The 17,281-nt window shown below is 40.1% G+C and overlaps 3 protein-coding genes across 4 annotated transcripts; all 3 read left to right on the top strand.

Moving 5' to 3' along the window:
• The first annotated feature begins 309 nt into the window (after positions 1-309).
• arhgef3l (Rho guanine nucleotide exchange factor (GEF) 3, like) lies at positions 310-6,531 on the top strand. Its single transcript, XM_051426234.1, has 13 exons — positions 310-536; positions 956-1,004; positions 1,126-1,176; positions 1,804-1,860; positions 1,988-2,095; positions 2,184-2,342; positions 2,645-2,707; positions 2,847-2,943; positions 3,467-3,543; positions 3,745-4,002; positions 4,911-5,081; positions 5,425-5,614; positions 5,986-6,531. Exons 1-13 carry the CDS (start codon positions 499-501, stop codon positions 6,222-6,224), a joined length of 1,557 nt encoding a protein of 518 aa, XP_051282194.1. The 5' UTR covers positions 310-498; the 3' UTR covers positions 6,225-6,531.
• Positions 6,532-6,638: 107 nt separating this feature from the next.
• Positions 6,639-12,820, top strand: usp21 (ubiquitin specific peptidase 21). 2 transcript variants are annotated; one of them, XM_051426245.1, is made up of 12 exons: positions 6,639-6,833; positions 7,453-7,653; positions 8,106-8,162; positions 8,290-8,407; positions 8,504-8,618; positions 9,478-9,597; positions 9,702-9,766; positions 9,865-10,052; positions 10,946-11,024; positions 11,124-11,231; positions 11,658-11,772; positions 11,938-12,820. In XM_051426245.1, exons 2-12 carry the CDS (start codon positions 7,498-7,500, stop codon positions 12,038-12,040), a joined length of 1,224 nt encoding a protein of 407 aa, XP_051282205.1. In that variant the 5' UTR covers positions 6,639-6,833; positions 7,453-7,497; the 3' UTR covers positions 12,041-12,820. The 2 variants fall into 2 exon arrangements, with proteins under 2 accessions (XP_051282205.1, XP_051282204.1); XM_051426244.1 differs by having other exon boundaries at positions 6,639-7,653.
• A 200-nt stretch (positions 12,821-13,020) lies between these two features.
• On the top strand, positions 13,021-17,187 carry LOC127377935 (rho-related GTP-binding protein RhoA-C). The gene is made up of 5 exons (XM_051426274.1): positions 13,021-13,096; positions 13,725-13,880; positions 14,832-14,952; positions 15,066-15,196; positions 15,288-17,187. Exons 1-5 carry the CDS (start codon positions 13,022-13,024, stop codon positions 15,459-15,461), a joined length of 657 nt encoding a protein of 218 aa, XP_051282234.1. The 5' UTR covers position 13,021; the 3' UTR covers positions 15,462-17,187.
• Positions 17,188-17,281: the final 94 nt, after the last annotated feature.

Below are 17,281 nucleotides of genomic sequence, written 5' to 3'. Positions count from 1 at the left end.
AGCATATCCGGGAAGCCTGATTCAGCTAAACGCCCACTTGTGAAGTTACAATGAAAACCCTAATTAGGTGTCACTTTTTTTTTTTTTTTTTTTTTTTTTTAATGCAGAGTGCAAGATAAGAAAAGGGCACTTAATGAACACTTTCCTGTTACATTAATACATCCTTTTGATTAGTTCAGTCAGTTCGTTTGGTCTGCAAAATAAAGAGTAAAAAAGTTCGATCAGTTGAGAGCTTTGAGTGATAAGTTGAGTTTTGGGTCCTCCTCTGAGAAGAGCGGATACATGTGTATGTGCAACTCTAAAGGATGTGGTCGATTGTGAGATGAGGAAGAAAGTGAGGAGGAAGGAGTGCACTGAACTCTGACAAGCTCCCTGCAAACAACTCGCTGTGTGTTGCTGAAACGGACAAAACACCAGTGTGAATTTGGATTATTTCAACCTTTCTCATTTTGAGAATGTGTAATGTTTCCATAAAGATGCACTGAAGACAAAGAAAAGATGGAAGTGGAGGAGACTGGTCAAACGAGGACTTCCTGGTATGATGGCTTTTATATGTATCATTAAGTTTCTACCTTGTGTGCCTCACAATGCCATTTAAAGCTGACTGGGGCAGGGATTACCATTAGACAATTATACTATACTATCAATTATACTTAAATATCTTGATGAATGGTATTTAAAGTTGGTACACATTTGGCATCAGGGTGGTAAAACTTAACCCTTTGATATTATAAGTACAAAATAATCAAACCTTCACCTTTCTGTGAAAAGATACTTTTATGTAACTTGGAACCAAAGAGAAACTGTCAAATTAGTCATTTAGACACAAACTAACAGGATTCCATTGAGCTCCTTAGGGTGTTTTTACATTTATCTCAAGTAAAAGAAGAAAAAAAAAGCATAACTGTATATGATTGTTTTCTTTTGCAGTCTTTAACAATTTTGCCCTTTTTAGGTCTATGGCGCCAGGAGAGACACACTCCATCGCCTATGACCATGCTGGGGTAAGTCACACCATCTACTTTATTTAAAAAAACTTTTTACAAAAAATCTATGTGGGCACTCTCATAAAAAAAAAACCCAAACAAACAAGAAACTCACTTTCACATACATTTCTGCTTTTAGAAGAAGAGAAAACAAGACCCGGCCCCTGAGCCTGTGATCAGAATCATAGAGGTGAGCATAAAAGATTAAAGTCTGTGTTCCAGTGCCTCTTCTTCAAATTCATGTCTCTATGTGACTAACGGAAGTTAGTCAACCTTACCTTTGTGACCACAAAACTGAGTGCAGAGCTGGCGACAGACATGAACACCATATTCAGCTGTGTAGCCACAGAAGCTCTCTGTGCGCACAAAACTTTAAATCAGTCTTTTTTTTAATGTGACATCCTGCCAAATTTCACCCACTGTGATTTTTCACTTAAGTTTTTTTGTGTTTGTTTTGTTGCCATCTTCATTGTGTGTATTATTATCATGAATAGTTACTTTTTACTGCCAGCATTTCACGTATGTTATTATCATCATTATAGATACATTTTTATTGCCGGTATTTAAATACATCTCACTCTGTTACTACACTGAATATACAGCTGATGTGGTTAGTGTGGCAAAAACAGGCAGACATCTTGTATTTTACTACAGAAGCACAGTTTCAACCTTCTTCCTCTTTGAAAGTGTCACACAGGAAATGAGAGATCTGCACCGTGCAACATCTCACCATCTCACCATCACTCTCTTTCCACTTTCCTCAGCTCTTTCATGTCTCTAACTTCACCTCTAACTTTGCTAAATGCTGTTTTATCAGGATGAGGAGGAAGATGAGGAGGGTGAAATGATGTCCGACCACACAAAGGATTCAGAGGTGGGGTGTTCTTCTTTTGCCCGAGGCCCAGATGTGTGTTCAGCAAGTCTTGTGATGTAAAAGTCGTAATGTAAAAAATTTAAAAAAGTAGTTTGATTCTTAAGTTTTATGGTTGATTTCGTTTTAGGAGCCCAGTAATAAAAGGGTCAAACCTGTGACGAAGTCCAACAGCCTAACAGGTGTTATAACCCCAGTGAAGACCCCCGCTCTGAAACGCATCGGACAGTCCATTTCGGTAACAGTTGCACAAAGTACACTCACACACCTCTGTCTTACAAATTACTTTTGCATGCGGACGTTTAACCACTCTGCTCTTTTCACAGCGGTCTATCAGTTTTCGCACAGAGGCTCGACCTTTGCCCCCGGCCCCCCTGCGCTCACGCACAAAGGCCTCATCGTTTCCCCGTCGGCGTAACAGCCAGTGCTGGAGTGACACGGTGGAGAGTCATGACCTCACTGCAAAGGAGATAAAACGTCAAGAGGTGCTGCTCGCTAGGTTTAATTCAGCTACATTAAAAACATAACACAATGTGTTTTGGGGTTTGTGGGTCAAGCTGTGGGGCAGTGGATGCTGTGTGAGCAGGGTGACTACTCTATTTCTGTGAAGCAGCTCTATACAGCGATTATGAAAGAGGATGTGAGCTGGCACAGCTCAACTTCCTTTATTAAACAATCAGCTGTGAGAGCTCATCTGTGTATTTTACTTTAAATGCGAGTGTGTGTCTTTAACCACATGTTGGTGTTCACATGTCCCATTTTTGAGTAATTTTGTGTCATTCTGCAGGTGATCTATGAGCTGACTCAGGGAGAGAGGCAACTCATTGATGACCTCAGTCTGGTCAAGAAGGTACTTTTCCACTCAACACCACCACTATTACCAAAGTCTTCTGATGAAAGTCGAATATATTTGAAAGTGTCTTTCCACTTCCTCATGCCCATTTCACATGCTGACACACTTGTTCCGTACCTTTGCTGCGTGCCACCAGGTGTACTATGAGCCCATGCTGAAGTTGGATATCATGACAGAGAGTGAGCTTGGACAGATCTTTGGTACACTGGACTCTCTCATTCCTCTCCATGAAGGTAAACCACCTCTCTGCTTTGCACGCAACCTCCACTTTAATGCTTCAACAGAACCCCCTCATTTCCTTATCTTGTATAAGGCAAACAGAGTGATAATTAAATGTTATAATATGGTGACTTTTGGTGGAGAATTGTTGAAGAATTCTAAATAAATTCAAATATTTCTAAATGAGTCATGAGGTTTGCATTGTCTGTGATTAAATGTCTAACAGTTCACTGCATTAACCTAGAAAATAGAATTTGCCATATGGTGATATATAGTATATATAATTGATGTAGTGATATTAATTTTGATTCTGCTCTGAAAGCAGGTGTGTAAACCTACACAAGGACAATGTTGGTTAATTTAAGTTTCCATGTTTTAACTGAGAGTTTGCTGATGCCATGTCTTTTTTGAGTAAAGGAAGTTGAATGAGTTGAATGTGCCATCCCTGTCTTTGAGCTCTAGTAACACTTGCGTTCAGTGAGCAAAAATCAAGGAGGATTCAGTCCGTTTGACTCTGCTGTTTTTGTTTCGTACCAGATCTTCTGGGTCGTCTTGAGCGGCTGAGAGGATCAGAGAAGACAGTCGGAGAGGTGGGGCCTACGCTGATGAACTGGGTGAGTATGTCCATGAAAACCAAGAGAGCCTGAGAGAAAGGCACATAAAAGAGCACAACCCACTATGTCTCTCTGCAGTTCCTGTATTTACTCTAGTATGTTCCTCTCCAAACCAGCATTGCAGAGTTCAATCTGTGTGCATCTCTGCTTTTATCAGACTTTATTTGACTCCTTTGCTCCACTGCCTCTTCCCCCCCACAGTTCCCTTGCCTGGAGGCCTATATTACATACTGCTGTAACCAGGTGGGGGCTAAAGCCCTGCTGGACCAGAAAAAGCACGAGAAAAGAGTGGAGCACTTTCTGCGCCTGTGTCAGGAGTCTTCATTCAGCAGGAAACTGGACCTGTGGAACTTCTTGGATCTCCCTCGGAGCCGTTTAGTCAAATACCCCCTTCTGTTGAAAGAGATACAGAAGTGCACACCTCCAGACCACCCGGATGAGGACACATTGCCTGACGCTGTGAGTTTGTTTCCTACACATTCATGTACATGTGCATACAAATGTGAACATGAATACACACACATACACTCTCCTTTTGACATACACTTACTTAACCCTCCGGCCTTGCAGCCTTTAGTATTACACAGTGTGACATGCCCGAGTCTGCAAGGGGCCTGTTGAAATGGTTAAAACAAACGCCACAACTGCACCCTGTAATTCTTATCCCTGAGTGCTTTTCTAAATGATGCCTTAAGAGTCTGCTGGTTTAGATATTTAGATAGTTGCTGCTAACTGCTAATGTTTCATATACACAGTAAAACATCAGATTATTTGTTGCTTCTCATTCAGTTATTTTCTTTTCTTTTCTTATCTTGTAGGTGGTACAGATTTTTCTTTGTAGCATCAAAACCAACAGTTGTCTGTCTAATCTATAATCTGTGGTTTATACACAAAAATCAAGATAATTAACCCATAGGACTGGTATGCATGTGTGAAATATCGTCAGTCAGTAGTGAATAAATATCTAAGTTTTTAAAAGTTTTATAGGTTACTCTCTCACACTCTTTTCCTCTCCCTTATTATGAAATACATCAGTCTGCAATCATGGGCAGCCCAGACATTTGGCTTCACCTAATATTTCCTTTTTAATTCTATAATAGTTTGCACATTGGCGCCTCCAAATGGCAGCAAGAGATCATTGTTTTATCAAAGGCTCACGTAGGACAGGATGTTGTCATGCTAAACATACTTCATGTGTTCATTTACATTTTACCTATTCAGTATGGGTTGTATTCTATTCAGAACTCAGCCCAGAAATTTAATTTCAACTCTCCAAGATCTCAGTTGGAGCAGATGTGCCACTTTGTTCATCACCAAAATGCCAGATACAATACATTAATGCTGTATAACACTTTGGTTCTGTTCAGTTGGAGGAGATCCAGAGCATCGTTGCACAGGTGAACCAGAAAACAGGTGAGGCGGAGTGTCAGTTCTACAGGCGGGGTCTTTGCTACCTCGAAGAGAGTCAGAGACTACCAGAGATCCAGCAGTCCCGCTTCCTCTACTGCCACGGAGAGCTCAAGAACAACAAGGGCCAGGTAGTGAATCTCTGTTGTCATTGACCTTTGAGTAGTGTTGATTTGTTTGTATCTCAGCTGACTGGGGTCATGTCCTCCAAGACAGGGTGGATCCATATACTTACAGACCTTTGCTCCTCTCTGTCCTAAATTTTGATCTTAGGCCCTTTTTATGAGCTGTATTTTGAAAATGCACTTTGTATCATCTCCTTGTATCCTAATTGTCACATATAGAAAGGGCTGTTTTTGTTGTAATCCCAACAAAGATGTTACTGTAATATCTGAATAATAGATGATTGTCTTGTTATAAATAGTCTCATGAAGCCATATCTCTGACTTTGTGTGTTCCTGTCTCGTCTGTCAGCGTCTGCATGTCTTCCTGTTTGAGCTGGCTTTGGTGCTTAGCAGACCGACGGAGGACAAAGATGGAGGTCAGGTGTTCAATGTGTACAGACAGCCTCTACCCAATGCCTTGTTAAATCTGGAGGAGATCCCAGATGGGGAGGCTGGTGGAGGCGGCACCTTCAGGGGAGCCTTTACTGGAAACGATAAAGGTAACATCTACATACAGCATATAAATGTTGTATTAGTTGCTACATTATATGGACTCAGTGGTATAGGGCTACAGCTAACAATTAATTTAGATTATTTTATTTATTTTTTTAAATAATGTGAGGTGAAAAGCACCCATTACAAACAGTAATGTATACATACTTTATTAATGCATACATGACCAGCATTTATGGTTTAGGTTTATTTATACTTTTTGTTACACGTCTGCTGGTGAAATAAGGGATGAAGGAGTTAAATTTAGACTTCAATTGAGAGAAAGCATTGCCATGCCACCCAATAAGTTGAAGTGAAATTCACAACCTTGCTTTCACTCAATGTATTCCCTTCCTCTCTCTGTCTCTCCATCTCCCAGTGAGGAACTGTTTCCGTGTGAGCAGCAGAGGGCGCTCCAAATTTCACCCTTACAGCCTGCAGGCCAACGACTCCTTCAGCAAGCAGCAGTGGATCACTTGTCTGCGCCAGGCCATTGTCCAGTCGCGAGATAGGATGGGTCAGTCCCAGCTCTCCCCTCACACTGATCCCGCCCTCTATCACATGGCCGAGCTCAGCCTCAGCTCGGACACAGAAATGGCAGACCATACCAGTCGCTGACTGTTAGACTGATCATCAGGAGGCCTGGGGAGTGTCTATAGACACTATAGATGTCTATAAATGTACATTGACATTGGAGAAAATTAAATATGGACTATCTCTGAAAGACAATTGTGCTTAGACACACATATCATTTCCTAGTTGGATAATTTTACGTTCTTGCATTTGATGGTGATGGACTGTGTGATTGTTGTGATGTGTACTGTGTATCTTGGGAACAGTATTACTGAATGTGAATGTACTGTGTAAAATGTTTTCATTGTTACTGTTTTTTTTTTTTTTTTTAATAAACTGACACTTGAAAGTTTGTTGAGGTACTCATGGCCAAGTACACAAAGACAAGTCTAAGTATAGCCAACAAGATCTAGAAAGAAAAGATTAGTGATGATTATCCTCCCTCCCTCTCTCCCCCTTTCTCTCTCTCTCCCTCTCCCTTTCTCTTTCTGACACCAGTGACAGGGCAAAGGAGAGAGGTAGACTTTCAGTTCTAGCCTACAGACACACAGTGAAACAGTAGACGTCCCCTTATGCATTTTTAACAGCTCAGCAGGTGATGGGAACAGTTTGGTTGGGACAGTTTGTCCACAGATAGAGTGACCAAGTGATAAGGTGAGTCCAAGCCGCTGTGTTTATTTGCTAATGCTACAATATTTGCATGGCATTATTTGCAAACTAACCTTAGATTTTTACCCTTTACCTGCACAAAACGGCAATAAGTCTATATAGATTAGGGTTTGATAACAGCTAAGAACATTGGTTGGGAGATTGGCTAGTTCTGTTTTACAGGTTATATACTTGATTCTTTAATTAATGAACACTAAGTAAGGCCTCAAAAAAACATCTCTTTTTGTAAACATGTGCTGTCAAGCTAATTTGTTAATGTCTGGATTCACTGAGATCTCTGTCAGACCTTGACTTTCCGAGCGGCTCCGCATGCTGTAATTACAAGAGAGAGTGGATCAACTCGATCTGTTCAAGATAAGGAATTACGTTAAGGGGATGCTCATTCACAAATGAATCCTGTTCTTTTTCCTTCAGCTGTGAATGATATTTTCCTGGAAACAGAGGATAATACTTTTTCATCTGCTGCGTTTAGAAAAAAAGAGGACTCTTTCTCTCTGTCAGAAAGCTCACCTTTAACCCTGCATGTGAAAAACTGAACCTACCCAGTCTGAGCCTGCAAACCACCTGGCTTTCATTTACTTGGAAGACCTTCTATCTGTCTCAGGACCCCTTTTGGTAGACACTTCTGAGGGTTTACCAGTAAAATAGGATGCCTGGAGCCAGTGGCGTCAACGGGGAGGGCTCTTGTGAGGCCCTGTGTCGGACCTTGGTGTCTCATAACGGCCTGCAGAGAGAGACGGCCGACATCTCCCAGTCTGTCCTCTACACCTCCCTGATGGGGCTGCTTCTGGTCACTGATCACGAGGTGTGCAAAACTCAACATTGTATATAAACCTTTAATTTATGCTCAGATCATCTAGTCCGGTAGCCTTTAAGCCTTTTTGTTCTTAATGTGGAAGTTACAGGACACTCATGAAACAACATTAACACAGACAGGGAAATCGGAATTAAAGGAGAGTACACATCAACACACACGTGTTTAAGCACCTGTCAGCACTCCTTGGTCTCTAATAGGATGAATGCTTGAGGCTGACCTCCTTTTAGCCTCCCTTGTTATGTTAATGACATAAGAAGGCTAAATCTGTCCTACCAATGCTGGACACACACTGACATGGTGGGGTTAAGACGGACAGTATCATGTCGTACAGACACAGCCAGGGGTCAAATAGTAGGGCACACATGCACGTGTGTACACAAACCGAAAGAGGCTTGCAGATGTTCGGGTCAATAGCTTCCTGTGTTGTCTTTGTTTTCCAGAAAGAGCAGCTCACCGTAGGAAGTGGAAGGGTTGGCCTTAGAAACATTGGTAACACAGTAAGTGTCTAATGATGCAGGATGCGCTTTAAGCAAAGTCCTTTAAAGAAATACTTCCATAATTACCAGAATATGTTTTTTTTGAAGAAACATGCTCACTTTCCCCTACACTTTATCTTCAACTTAGTGTTTCCTGAATGCAATAGTCCAGTGTTTGTCTCACACGCGTGGCCTGCGGGACTACTGCCTCCTCAAGCTCTACAAGCAGGAGAAGTTCTCCAAAGAGGATGCTAAGCTCATGGAGAGTATGTTCCTCTCTCCTGCTGTTCCCTCCTCTTCCCATTATTCCTCCCATGTTATGTTTTTATCTTTTCTCATTGTTCCTTGTCTTCCTGTGCCAGCTTTCTCTCAGGTTCTGTCAGGCCTTTGGGATGAAAATGAAGGAGACACAGTTGTAAATCCAAGACAGTTTTACAATCTCTTTAAAGAAGCGGTGCCTTATTTCAGTGGTTACAGGTGAGAATACGCATTACCCTTCAAATATTTGGAATCGCCTGTTATATTGATGTGATGTTGATTGAGGTATTTTTAACCTAAAACAGTATTAATTCAGACACCAAATGTTTTTGGCCCCTAAAAAACAAAAAATAGTAGTGTAGATGATGTTCATCTTTTCCTCAAGGAAAAAGCATGCATGAGACTTTTGTGCAAGCAAAATCACTGCTGTGCAAAGTCAAACACGAGTTACTTTGCATATTTATGAAGGCAGAGAGATTTTTAGACAATATGCTATATATGCAATGTAACACAATATCCACTTCTGCAACTTGTGCCTTATGTTTTATTATCTGCATACTCTCTCAGTGGTTGGCTTTTATATATAAATCTCTTCCTTCTTATCTTTGTGTATACCAAAATATGGCCTGCCCTCTCTCAATATTCTACAGATGTTGGTTCCCAGAGTTAGAACAAAACTTGGAAAACATGCTTTTAAATGTGCTGCCACTTCTTCCTGGAATAATGTACAGAAGGACCTGAAATTGTCAGAACTGAAACTTTGGGAGAATTAAAGCCAATTTTAGAGGATCTGTAGTACTCGGTGTGATTGCTTCTAACCTTTCACTGAAATTGTTTTGGTAAATTGGATCTGTTTGTACATCATAATTGTTTTTTGTCCCTGACCTTGTATTCCATGTTAACTGGATATTGTGTGTATATTTAGAGATTATCTCTAAATAATTTCAGTTAGTTTTCTACTTTGCCACCAGTACAGATGCTGCTTTTTGGTTTTGAAGTTGAGACTTAGAAATAGAAATAGTTGCCTGGAACGGTAACATGAAGAAGAATTCTCCCTGTATATCTGTGTTTAACCCAGTCAACAGGATGCACAGGAGTTCCTCAGGTTCCTATTGGACAAGCTGCACACAGAAATCAACCGCAGACCCTACGTTCGACGAACAGGGAAGGAGCCCGAACAAAAATTTGCCAGATTTAGGTGTGTATGTTGATGTGGAAAAGATTCTATCGTCAAAACCTTGATGTCCTTCATGTGACCACATTTTGTTCTCTCTCTTTCCCTCATCTCTCATCCTCCCTTAGGATTTCGGAAGAGGCAGCTGCCATGTGGAAGAAGCACTTGGAGAGAGATGACAGCAGGATAGTAGGTGAGGAGAGCAGTCCAGTCACGGTGATCCGTCAGTCTCATCTGTATCATAAGTTCAACGAGGGCAACCACTGATCATTCTTGCCACCCTTCTCACAGACCTGTTCTCAGGCCAGCTGCGGAGCTCGCTGCATTGCTCAGTGTGCTCCCACTACTCCAACACATTCGACGTGTTCTGCGATCTGTCGCTGCCCATACCCAAGAGGAGCTTTACTGGGGAGGTCACGCTGAGGCAGTGCCTGGACCTCTTCTCTCAGGAGGAGAAACTGGTCAAGGAGAATTCACCAGTGAGTTAACACAGAGTGCAAAAATAATGCATTGTGATATATCAATATGTGTCTCTAACTTTAGGGTCAAAGGTCAATAACATGGACACTGTTTTTGAGTCCAGAACTGAATTTTGTATCCAGCCGTAACCTATATATTTTATTTCTATTTATTTAAATCATTCCATGTTTATATGTTTGTTGTAAACAGACAGTTATTGTAAATGCCCACTGCCGACACTAAACATTATTCACTGTTCCCGCAGCCGACTGCAAAGACACTCAAGTAGTTAGGGGTTTTCTTTTTATCTTTCTTACTTCGTTGCACAATTTAAAGATAATGATATAATAAATACAGTAACAGAGCATCAATAAATATGTGCAGAGGAGGAAGGAAGCCAAAGGTCTTTTAAAGTGTCCTACCAACACAAAATATAATCATAAACATCAGACAATGCCAGACAAAGGAAACAAAGCAGATAAAAGAAACATAAAATATATAACTTACAGTCAATGACAAGATAAAATAAAAATAAACGGTTATATGGCACTGTAAATTAGCTGTTTTTTAATTTGAGTCTTGTAGACAGAGAAATGAAGGTCTGAGAAATTATGTCAGGAAGACTGTTGGACACAAAGAAATACTTAAACATACATTAAAAACGTTATGAATAATTAAAATCTTCTTCTGAATTAAAAGTGTCTTGTTAAGGTAAAATGACTTAGTAGCACCCCAAACAATATTACAATGTATAAACACGGAAAACTGTAATACAGAGTTAAATAACAAGAGTTCCTCAATATTCCAGCTGTTTTAATTCATCCCATTAACCTTTTTTTTTTACTAGCTACCTACAATGGATCCTGTGTATTTGCAAGTGTTTTAAGGATGTTATGATGTGTGTGTGTTTCAGATGTGTGAGAGGTGTAACAGGCATACAGAGTGCACCAAGCGACTGTCCATCCAGAGGTTTCCCCAGGTTATTGTGATCCGTATCCTTGGCAACAGCTTTAACTTAGTGTATTAACCTTATCAGCGACTGATGTATTTTTGTGCAGGATGTTATGATGATGCTTAACAGTCTCCGTCAGATCTAAATCGTTTTACAATGTCACGGTGGTCTATCAGTAAAAGCACAGTGTATGTGTCCTTCCCACTCACTAACCTGGACCTTGGACCCTACGGACCCGTCGACTCTGGTAACACAAACAAACCTTTCTTTCTTCAGTTTGTCCTTGTGCATTTCTCATTTATTCCTCCTTTTGTACATTATCTCCTTTTGCATGCGTGCTTTAGTGTGTTACTGTGAGACGTTTAATTTATTTTTGGCAAAAGGAATACAGTGAAATGTTGAAATAATAAATAAGCAGGAAAGGTTAAAAAACAAGGGGCTTGTCACAGCCACCTTCAAAAGAAATAAAAGGGGTCATCCATAGGTGAAAGTAACTCTTTTAACCTTTTGACACCAGTATTGAGTACTATATAATATAATTAATTTAAAAGCTTTTATTTAATAGCCTTTTATTTTAAACAATTGACAATTGAGCAAAACAAGAGACATTGGGAGAAAGAGATGTGAACTATTGTGAGGAAAGGTCTCCAGCTGTACTACTATGTCCCCACAGGTCCAGTTCTGTATGATTTATACGCAATATGTAACCACACTGGGACGGTGAACATGGGTCACTACACAGCCTGCTGTTCAGATGAAAATGGTTGGTGCTTCTACAATGACTCCAGGTGAGACTGCATCTAAGTCATTTTGTGTTCAATGCCCTGCCAACTGCATGTCATAGACAGTCTTTTCTAAAAGCCTTCTGTGACTATGGGTCATCTGTATTGAGCTGCTTTCTATACAAACCTGAAGCTGTTCCTAATGATTACTCTCCATCTACCCACCTACAGTGTGACTCCAGTCTCAGAGAACCAGCTTCAGACCAATCAAGCCTATGTGCTGTTCTACCAGCGCAGCAACAGCACCACCACAACCACCGCCGTCAGGAAATAGATCAGAGACTGGCTGAGCCAGGCAGCCAATCAGAGCAACTTTACCTCCAGTGACCATAGAAACAAATAGAAGCAGCAGTGCTCTAACTCTGCCACCTATGAACTTCTCAGTGAGCTCAAATAAACTCTGAGGAGGAGAAGAGAGAAGCTATGCTCACTTTAAGTGGACTTGAAGAGCTCATCTCTCCCTCCTAAATAATGGAGATGCTTTTGAAGAGTCTCAGTGGGAGAGGTGAGACAGCTCAGACTGAGGTAGTCTCAGCAGAGTCTTAAGAGTCTCTGTGCCCAAGTCCTCAAGCAGGAGTGAGTAGTGTACTTGCACATGATGCAGAACTCTTAAGACAAGTGATTCATGCTTGCTAACTTAAACCCATATAAACAAAAACAAATGCTGGGTGGAATAGAAATAAGGAAACATTTCATGACTCAATTGTGAACTTGTAACTTATAGAACTTATTCACCTGATTCTCTGACTACATTTAATCTTTAAACCTTTCATTTGAGATATAATTATCTGTAGCCTATATCTATGCTGTCTTTTTATCTTAATCTCCTTCCCCATGGACAGTAAACCATGAAACTTGAAAATATTAAAATGGGCTATGATTTACCTCTAACTGAATTATAATGTGTATGTATATATTAATATATGTATGTATTTTTTTTTCTACATGTGTCTACTTCTGTTGTACATATGGACAAATTACACAATGTAATGTATTGTGTTACTGATATGTGAAAGAGTCAATAAAAGATCAATGTAAAACTGTCTGAAGTTGAGCTTTTAATGGGGTTAATGACTTTATTATTATGATTATTATTGTCGTGGTATTGTCTCATATATTTCACTCTTGTGAATATGTAATAAATGATACAACTGTATTCATAGCTCATATTTCAGATAAGGATATAAAGATATTTGATAAGGTAAAAAAAAAAAAAAGGTGCAGCAGCCTGTTGGCAAATTACGTTATTGTGCGCATGCGTGTGAGCGGTGGGCGGAGTTTTTCCAGTCGGTCAGGAAGAGGAGAAAGGCGGACACAGAAACATCAAGCGGTAATCATATTCAGCTATAGCGTTTAAACTTTACGCCGTTTCTTGTCTCAGCCACAGAAGTATCACGGTAGTGCGGTGAATGCTGTTGTTACCATTTCAGAGAGAAAACCCTGAGTGACAGTAATCCAAACCAGGGCAAACACCGTTAGCTCTCTTGCTAGCTTAATGTTAGCTGGTTTGACAGGCCCGGACTACACTGCACAGCCTTTGAGCAGGAATGGGAACACAGCACGGAAATGTTATATGTTTACACCCTTTACCTCCGAGGAGGCAGCCTCCCTGTTTGCCAGACGCGTCGTTTTTGGTTTAGATTTGTGTCGTTCACCAGGATCTTTGTAATGAAACTGAGATATAAGGAAGCCGGTGTGCTAGTGGCAGTAACGTTGTCTGAGCTGCTGAGTTACTTCTAACATTATGTGTAAATTTAGGGTTGGGGGGGGGGACGACGACGACGACGACTTGTTGTTGAAGCATAGCACGCATTGTAATTGCATCATCAAGTTTAAAAAGTTTTATTCATCCTGATTGTACATCAGTGCACTCTTAGTAAAACCCCTGTTTGGATGTATTATTAGTGGAGAGTAGTGACTTGTGATAACCTTGTGTTAAAGTATGATCTTCTCTACAGATGGCTGCTATCAGGAAGAAGTTGGTGATAGTTGGGGATGGTGCATGTGGGAAGACCTGTCTGCTCATCGTCTTCAGTAAGGACCAGTTCCCAGAGGTCTACGTCCCCACTGTGTTTGAGAACTATGTGGCAGACATTGAAGTGGATGGGAAACAGGTGAGACACAAAACACAGAACACTGGCTGCAAACTAGGGGCACTGTACACTGTACGGGGGCCTGGTTATAATAGTTTTAACGTAATTATACATACTTATCACGTTGTATAAGTTGTTGTATGTCTTATAAAAATTTTTTTAAAAAGTCCTCATAATTTCCCCAGAGATTAGGGATGGGGACGCAACCAACAATTATTTTCATTATTCAGCTAAATATTTTTCTGGATAAATCCCTGAATCTGTAGAAGACCAAAAAATAATTGTGAAAATGCGTATCAGAATCTCCTACAGCCTAAGGTGAAGTCATCAGACGTCTTGTTTTTTTTTGACCAACAGTCCAAAGCCCAAGAGACTCACTTTACTATAATGCGGGACACTGACACTCACATTTGAAACTATCACATGCTTGAAATTTATGCTTGAAAAGATTATTTAAATGATTAATTCATAGTCAGAATAGTTAATTTACTTGTGAATTGACAATCGACTAATCGTTGTTGCACTACTTCACATTGCATGCTTTGTCCTACCTGTGGTACAAAACTCAAAGATATTTAGTTTATTATCATAGAGGCAAATCAGCAAATATTTATATTTGGTGAGGTGGAACAGTTAATTTCTCTCTTCTTTCTTTTACTTAAAAAATTACTACATTTATTAAATCATCAGAATACTAGCGGATTAATTCTGTATCTAATTTCTGTATCTATCTAATTGCATAATCAATTAATCATTTCTGCTCTGAAATAACTTTTTCCAAAATTATTTCTGTCAATCAACTAGACATGATTTTTCTAAACATGCATATATACAGTGATAGGTATCGATATTGAGTATAACAGCAGTACAAAAGTACAATAATGTAACTTAAATGCTCAGATGTATGTAAATAATATTAATTATCTAGCATTCATCCTTACATGATGTACCTATCTCTCTCTCTCTTTTCAGGTAGAGCTAGCACTTTGGGATACAGCAGGCCAAGAAGACTATGACAGACTGAGGCCTCTCTCCTATCCTGACACTGATGTTATTCTCATGTGCTTCTCAGTAGACAGCCCTGACAGTTTAGGTATTGTCTTTGCAACAATCACTCCACTATGTATTGAACACCTTGTGATTGTGAAATAGATATATGTTGATATAGTTTGCTAATTGCTCATTCTTTCCCTCCACTCACTGTAGAGAATATTCCTGAAAAGTGGACACCTGAAGTGAAACACTTCTGTCCAAATGTTCCCATCATCCTGGTGGGCAATAAAAAAGATCTGCGCAACGATGAGCACACCAGACGAGAGCTTGCCAAAATGAAACAGGTCAGTTTTTTTTGGTCAAAACATGCTTGTATGTGCACATTTGTTGGTGTACGTGTCAAAATGTTGATCTCTCTCTGACATGTGTCTCCAGGAGCCAGTTAAATGTGAAGATGGCAAAGAGATGGCGAACCGCATCAGTGCCTACGGCTACCAAGAGTGTTCTGCCAAAACCAAAGATGGCGTGAGGGAAGTCTTTGAGATGGCGACTAGGGCAGCACTGCAGGCCAAGAAACGTGTCAAGAAGTCCCCCTGCCTTCTGTTATAGGTTCTGGGAGAAGAAGGAGCTGCCGTCAAGCACAGATGGAGAGGGCAGTTTCCACTGAGTTTTGACATAGGGGGAGAATATTGAGGAGGGCCCTGAAAAGTTTTGCGGATGCTTAATTTCTGATCACCCAATTATCCTTAGCAAATTAAAGCAGGTCTTAAACGATTTGATAGGCTTCTACACCTTGGTCCTTGGTCTGTACATTAGGTTTTGTGCCATTTTTCTTACGTCTATTGAAAACTTTCAAATCTTTACGTCTGTAGGGCAAGTGGTGGGGGGGGGTGATTTGAAGTTGCATAGATGTAAACTGAAACATGAAATGTGCCATGATTGGAATGATTGGAGAGAAAATGTCCTCATCAGGCCAAAGACACTGGGGACCTGAGAGAGGGAAAGTAAGAAAAAAGACATAAATATACAATAGGTTTGAATTAAGACCATGTCTAAGTGAATTTTACACAGTATCGCCTACATGTAGTGCCTTGAGAGCAGTGGTCGAGAAGAGTAAGTTGTGGGGTAGGGATTCATAACTTAGATGGGGTATTATTTTGTCATTTGTAGTGTCCACACATCACATTTATGAATGCTTTCTCCCTGTCATTGGCTTGGCTCCTTCAGGCCCATATTCTGACTCAGGCACTATGCAGGGGTATGCCTAAACTAGATTGTATGAGATATTTTCCCATACCGAATTACTTACCTGTACTTAAGTGTGTGTGCGTGCGTGCGTGTGTGTGTGTGTGTGTGTGTGTGTGTGTGTGCGTGCGAGTGTGCAACTGTATGGTGGTTTGTTTTCCCAGTGCAGGTCTGCATGCAGTGAATGTGTGTATATTTGTGTGGGAGTGTATTAACATATGTGTCTACGTACTGTATGCATGGAAAGGCCTTCTGCGTCACTGACCTAACCCCTTGTTTCCATGCCAAAGTTACCCCTGATGGCCACATTTTATGGCTCAAATGGGTAATGGAATTAACAGCTACTCAGAGTGACAGAAACCTTCATTTACTGGAAGACATTGTACTATACCTAGAGGCACAATCAGGTTAAACATATAAGTTTTTAGGACCTTTTTTTTTTTTTTTTTGTGTACCAGAGATTCATTTGATCGTGTTAATCAGTGGGTCAAATCATGAGTGGTGTAGTTGATAAGTTGAATATTCTTTCAGATAGATGATGGGCTTATCTTATTACTATAATGTCCATTATGTACTGTATGTCCTACAAGGCTTTGTAAGGACATGTTATTGATGTGTATTTCAAGTTTGCCTTTTACTCAACTCTCCCCATCCCCCCTTTAATGATTCTGTCATTATTGTACTATAACTTTTTATTGTTGATGTCTCTAATTTCCTTTGTATATTTTAATCATTTTACTTAATCCTGCTGTTATGATCAGCCTATGTCAGTTAAATGATAAATTGTAACCGTAGTATTGTTTTGTTTAATTAATTGAAGGTCAAGCTTGGGGTGCAAGACTGGAAAGTTTTGGGGGTGGGCTGCTACAGCTGTTTCTTTTCTCTCTCTCTCTCTTTTTTTTGTACTGTGACTTATTAGGATATCTGGATTTTTTTTTTTTTCCCCCAAATAAAGCTGATATTAGGGTTTTCTGTTGTAAGGTATTTATGTGTTCTTTGGTCCATTCATTCATTAATAATTACGACTGTCTCCCCTATGTTTCTGGCATTAATTTACCCTTTTTCCCCAAATAAAAACACTCATACATAACCCGTCAAAATATCTGATTCTATGATTTTTATATTTGATAAGATGACATAAACGCATCAAGTAAAATGCCTCACATGTCCTCCCAGTTGATGGG

The sequence above is a fragment of the Dicentrarchus labrax genome, unplaced genomic scaffold (assembly GCF_905237075.1).
Source record: "Dicentrarchus labrax unplaced genomic scaffold, dlabrax2021, whole genome shotgun sequence".
Classification (NCBI taxonomy): domain Eukaryota; kingdom Metazoa; phylum Chordata; class Actinopteri; family Moronidae; genus Dicentrarchus; species Dicentrarchus labrax.
Note: the sequence above shows the minus strand (reverse complement) of the source record. Positions and strands in the feature narration are given on the sequence as shown.